The sequence below is a fragment of the Anolis sagrei genome, chromosome 1 (genome assembly GCF_037176765.1).
Source record: "Anolis sagrei isolate rAnoSag1 chromosome 1, rAnoSag1.mat, whole genome shotgun sequence".
In the NCBI taxonomy this organism is placed as follows: Eukaryota; Metazoa; Chordata; class Lepidosauria; order Squamata; family Dactyloidae; genus Anolis; species Anolis sagrei.
Genome location: NC_090021.1, coordinates 81,157,566 through 81,163,565, shown reverse-complemented (window position 1 = coordinate 81,163,565; position 6,000 = coordinate 81,157,566). Strand labels below are relative to the sequence as shown.

Here is a 6,000-nt window from a genome sequence, read left to right as displayed (position 1 = left end):
GCTGAACTACAGCTTAAGTCACTAACACCTGAAACTGACTAGACCATCTTTTTTCAGTTGTCCTACCATACAAGAAGAAGAATGGTATTAAGGTCATGGGAAGAAAGCTAGGATCTGTTAGCCAATACAAAGTAAATGCTCCCTGTGATTCAGAGGAAAGGCAAATGCACTGAATTGCATAATGGAAGTAGCAACAACAGAGAAATATTTTCCAAGATTTTATTGCAAACCGATAGGTTTGGTCACAAAAAATGATACATATTATAATCACATAAAGTACATTAAAATGGTGGTATACATTATAATCCTTTAAAGTTTTTTTTCCTTTTAAATATACATATAGCATTGCAACCAGCTGTACAAGTCTTTTTTACAAATACATACAACCAGGAATGCAAACTTTTTTTTTACAAACCATAAATAATGCCCAGTTGTACAGATGATGAACAAAAATAATTATTTTACCAACAGCTTTGACAAGACTGCAGTTGGGGCATTTTGGTCCATAGAAACCCTTTCTAAAAATAGAAATATTTATATATATTATATATAGTTATTTCCATAGCAGCAATGCTTACTTCAAGCATTTGGGATGCAAGTCATTGAAGCCCCTTTTGATATTTTAGATGTTCACTATATAGGGTTGTGTTTTTATTTTACATATTAAAAACATTATATACAATTATTAATTTATTGTCTTCCAAATATGGAAGGAACAAACAATGCCCCACATTGTAATGTCCTGCAAGTAGCACACTGATGCTTCTGAACTGTGGAGTCCACTTGCACATATGTATACTACATTCATACCATTGTCTCTACATAGCAAACCCATCCACACACACACTTGTGAATCAAGAAAACGCTCTTGTGACAGGAAAAGCTTTGGAGCTTCCAAGATCTCATTGGGAAAAAAGGCACATTTTCATAAAATCCTCATCACATCCAGCACGATCTTCAAGCTAGACTTCTCAGAACATCCTCTCCAGATAACAGTAATAAGAATACACACAGCATCTTGTTCATATGCTTAGACGCTACAGCAGTCTATGGCAGCAGTCAGTTTTTCCTTCTTCTTCTTCATCTTAAAAATAAAACTTCAAAAGAAGATATAGCACCACTTTGGAGAGTGGGAAGAGCTGGAAGTACAATGTTTGCATGTTCATTTAAAAAGAGTCTTATGTGCTCCTCAAACAAACCATAGCAACAAAAAAGACTAACACAAGTCTTCCAGCAAACACAGCAGTAGTTGAAATTAAGGCTGCAAAGCTGCCACACACAGTGGGAAGATGTGCAAAATTTTATCTTTCAAGGTGACCAGACCACGGGCAGCTCAACCAGAAGGCCAACAAAAAGGTCATTGTTTTTTTTAAAAAGGAGAACAAAAGAATGGAAGAATGAAGTCATTTGTAGAAATTCACAGGAAAGAATCCATGGGAGGAGCATAGGAGAAGCCCAGAAAAGCTTCAGCAGCCTCCTTGACGCTGGCAGTGATGAGGATACTGTCAGAAGCCTGGCCAATGGAGTTTGGGACCGGTTCCTCTGTAAATTCAGGATCAAAGTGCCGTAGGTCACTGGGGCCACTCTGAGAAAACAAAGAGAGGGAGTGGTGGTTAATGATGGACTGTGAAGAATGAGCAGAAAACTAATCAGCTGGGTTAAAAGCAAAGGTACACAACTTGTTCAGGTGTTGTTGGACTACAACTTCCACCATTCCTACAGCTTAGCCATGCGGTCTAGGGCTGATGGGAGTTACAGTCCAACAGCTACAAGGCCAAACATTCCCCAGCCCTCTTCTAAGTGCTCTGCACAACCAACACTAATTTCAAAGGTGTGTTGTTTACATATCACCTAAAGGTCACATTCATCCAATGTTAGAGGTGGCATTTATCTCCAATGTACTCAGACTTTAAAGGCTGAGAGAACAACTCCTCTGAAAAGATGTTTCATAGTTTAGGACACTGGTTCTCAACCTGTGGGTCCCCAAATGTTTTGACCTTCAACTTCCAGAAATCCTAACAACTGGTAAACTGGCTGGGATTTCTGGGAGCTGTAGGACAAAGCATCTGGGGGGACCCACAGCTTGAGAACAGCTACAAGGCCAAACTAAGTCTAGGACTACAGTCCTAAACCCATTTCCAAGGGAGTAAGTTAAACCTGAGTAGAGCCTGAAGTACTATAGAACTCAGCTGGGTGAGCATGGTCAATTTCAGAAGGGGGATGTTACTGCACAATGACAAGAAACCCCCATACACAGACCATGAGCTCTACCATTTTGAAGCTAGCTAGAGCCTTTGAAGATAAAGTTGTTTCCTCCCTGTTGGAAATAATGAAATCCCATTTCGGAGGTTTGCCAGAAGACCTTTCTTCCCCTTAAGCTTTAAAAAGAAAAGTAACCTATAAATGTTGCATGTAAGGACAAACTAAACTTGCATGCTTCCTCCCATGCATAAGCTGAAAGTGGCACTTTAAATCTGACACCTGTGTAATTGTCTCTTCCAGGTCACCCTGGTAATACATTTAAGTATCCTTTTGAAACCCCTGCTGGTTATTAATATCTTCACCTTCTGGACACCCTCTGTATAAATAGGAAAAAAAAACCCACCACCCTCCTTGTCTATTCTATAATTAGAAGAAATACTTACCACATTTGGGTTAAAGGGGGGTGTAATCTTCTTATTAATGAGATCATCCCAGTTAATTGGAGAGAAGAAGATGTGATTCTTAATCTCCATCTGTTCAGGAAACGGAAATTAGATCCACTTAGACAAAGAGTAATTGAAGGAGACAAGCCTAGTCTAGCCAACTTCCAAAAATGCCCACTCCCCTCCACCCTACCCTCAAAGTTCCTAAGATTATACTTACAAAGTCCTCCTTGGCTCCTAGCCTCTTGGTCCTGTCCTTCTGCAAAAGACCTTCCAAAAGATGTCTAGCGGAGTTAGTGATATTTGGCTTCAGCTGTAGAGGTTTGTTCAGAATGTTGTCATACATTTCTGCTGTGTTTCTACTGTAGAAGGGGGGCTGGAAAAACAAAACAAGAGCAGAAAAATTATTAATAACAAGTACACTGGGCTGGGATGAGATTTTAATACCCATTTGAGTCACATATGGACATTAAAGATGTAAAAAAAGCTAGTGGCCATGCTTGCTGGAGGGTTGTGAGAGATGTCTAATATACCATTGGTTTATATAAAAATATTTGTATATATCCCATTATCATGTCAATGCATTAACTTGTATCTCAAGATACTGGAGGTTCAAGGCCCCCCAAAAGAAATAGAACCACCAAAATTAACATAGGAAAGTTTAAGTGGAGTCAAAGGTTTGGGCCATTCTGTCTTCTGGTGTAACTTCTGGTATTTTTACATAATTGATTGTTTTTAAATTTAAGACTTACCAGTCCATAAAGCATTTCATACAGGACTGCTCCAAGGCACCACCAGTCCACAGTTCGGTCATAGGGTTGCTTATGAAGGACTTCAGGGGCAAGGTACTAAACAAGACAAAAGGGGAAAAGGAAACATTAGATTCAATTTGACATTAAGAAGCATGACCAAAAAACCAGAACATACAAGACCGAAACTAGGCTCAGAAATCCACATTTCTTTAAAATCAAGGTGTCTCAGAGAAATGGATGGGTGGTTTGAGGCCTAGACCAAAAGTCCTGAAGACATGGTGCATTTACATAAGAGCTGGTTTCTCTACAGAGCACTCTTATACTACTGATGCTATTTACAAGCCTCAAAGACCTCATTTTTTGAATCTGGTTTTAGTTTGTGAACTTTGTCCACCTAACTGCCATAAAGTGCCCTTTTTGGGGAAACTTTCTGCTTGCACAGTTTAGGCCAATTCTCACCATCATTTTCTTATGAATAAAGCAGAATTTAAAACTTACCTCAGGAGTGCCACAAAATGTGGAAGTTGTGCCATTGTGCTCTATGTTCTCTTTGCAGAGTCCAAAGTCTGTCAAAACAATGTGGCCCTGAGAATCAAGCAAAATATTCTCCGGCTTCAAGTCTCTGTGAGAAAGGAAGACAAATGCAAAGTTCAGCCTATGCATTTCAGCCTTTATTATTTGCCATTCTAAGTAAAAGCATTAGCATATCAATTTTTAATGTTTTTGTGTAACCAGTTTCAGCACACTGTCCCCAAATGTTTCCAAAGGCCACCATCCCACACAATTCACTCTACAAGGAAAGGTGTGGAACACCTTATTGGTTCTAACCATTCTTTTCAGGAGTGACTTGAGAAACTGCAAGTCACTTCTGATGTGAAAGAATTGGCCATCTACAAGGACGTTGCCCAGGTGTTTTACCAACTTGTGAGAGGCTTATCTCATGTCTCTACATGAGAAGCTGGATCTGACAGACAGGAGCTCACCCCACTCCCTGGGTCTGAACTGCCAACCTCCTGGTCAGCAATCCTGCCTACACAAGGGTTTAAGCCATTGTGCCATCATAACTATAACCCATAAAAGAAATCATACTTCAACTATTGTGCTACATTGGTTCCAGACCCCATTACTATCAGTTTCTTGGCAAACCCAGCTGTCAAGGCTTTTGGGCACCCATTTAGAAAATTTAGGAAATTTTTACTCTACATTAGACCCTTATTCCATGAGCCTTTGCAGAGATTCTATGTACACATAACCATAGACCCACTCACCGATAAACAATGTTCAGAGAGTGCAGGTAGCCCAGTGCACTGCCTATTTCAGCAGCATAAAAACGAGCTCTTGGTTCCAGGAAACAACGCTCCCTTTGGAGATGGTAGAACAACTGAAAGAGACGAGGGAGGAGAACGTTAGTAAGCCCCTAAACCTTTTAAGCAGTGCATTTAACTCAAACACACAGAGCAGAAATACATGTTTATTGGTTGTGCTTCCTTTTTGCTTACCTCACCCCCGTTGATGTAGTCTAGAACAAAGTACAGTTTGTCAGCAGTCTGGAAAGAGAAGTGGAGCCCAACCAAGAAAGGATGCTTGACATTCTTCAGCAGGACATTGCGTTCTGACATGATGTGTTTCTCCTGAGGGTTTGGAGGGGGGGAAAAATCACCTGTTAGTACTCAATAATGTAACAACACATTTGTGATCATTGTTCTCTATATCAGTGGGGGCCTTTGGGGTGAAAACAGTTCGATAGTTACCTCTTTCTTTTTCAGGATTGCTTTCTTCTGGAGGACTTTAACTGCATAGAACTGTTCTTCTGCCTTGTGCCTTGCAAGAAGAACCTGAAAGAAACAAAGTAATCCATTACTCAAGACATCTTGGGGAAGAGAATTGGACAGAATTGCCCACAAATGTATCCTTTCTACAAATACTAAACCAAAATGCTACTTTTCACAGATGGGTGGGCTGGCAATGCCTACTGGCTGTTAGGAATTCTGGGAGTTGAAAGTCCAAAACACCTGGAGGGCCGAAGCTTACCCATGCCTGTGTTAGCATAGCAGATAGAGGCATGAAGAGGTGGCAGAGTCAGCTAAAAGAGCCTCAACTCCCTTTGGCCCCTACAGCCTCAATGCATTTGTTATTTCCAACTTATGTACCCAAGCTTTTCCTTGTTCAACCCTGTTACTCTAAATAGTGCTGAATTTTAGACCATGAATCCCTTTCACTGAAACTGCCAGTTAACAATACAAAGCTAACAGAGCGATGGACTATGCCTTATGTCCACTTCCTAACATTTTACCCTATACTCCATAATCAAATGACCAAGATGGAGATAGAACTTACCTTCCCAAAACTGCCTTTTCCAATAACCTTCAGGAAATGGAAATCAGATGGTTTAGCATGTGGGTTGGATGAGGGTCCAAGGTTGATTTGCTGGGATGGACTGGGCTGCAATTTAAAAAAAGGAGGAAAATAGTCGTAAATATATATATCATTTGTTTGGAAACATTTGATTTTTTTAATTGACTGTGCCTATTTTAAAATAGCATTAATTGTCAGGGCAGATTTAAGAAGCCCTGAATGTTGTGTTAAACTTTTTAGAAATTCAT

At 40.0% G+C, this 6,000-nt stretch overlaps 1 protein-coding gene across 4 annotated transcripts in view; it reads right to left on the bottom strand.

Annotated features, from left to right (window-relative positions):
- Window positions 1–205: 205 nt before the first annotated feature.
- The window catches only part of SGK1 (serum/glucocorticoid regulated kinase 1), a 99,264-nt gene continuing 93,469 nt past the window's right edge, over window positions 206–6,000 (bottom strand). For all 4 annotated transcript variants that reach the window (XM_060753409.2, XM_060753410.2, XM_060753412.2 and 1 more), the window contains 9 exons: window positions 5,735–5,839; window positions 5,149–5,232; window positions 4,897–5,028; window positions 4,666–4,778; window positions 3,896–4,019; window positions 3,398–3,493; window positions 2,866–3,021; window positions 2,646–2,735; window positions 206–1,585 (listed from right to left, as the gene is read on the bottom strand). In XM_060753409.2, the coding sequence (XP_060609392.1) occupies window positions 1,418–1,585; window positions 2,646–2,735; window positions 2,866–3,021; window positions 3,398–3,493; window positions 3,896–4,019; window positions 4,666–4,778; window positions 4,897–5,028; window positions 5,149–5,232; window positions 5,735–5,839 (1,068 nt within the window). In that variant the 3' untranslated portion in view covers window positions 206–1,417. The remainder of the gene's footprint in view (window positions 1,586–2,645; window positions 2,736–2,865; window positions 3,022–3,397; window positions 3,494–3,895; window positions 4,020–4,665; window positions 4,779–4,896; window positions 5,029–5,148; window positions 5,233–5,734; window positions 5,840–6,000) is intronic.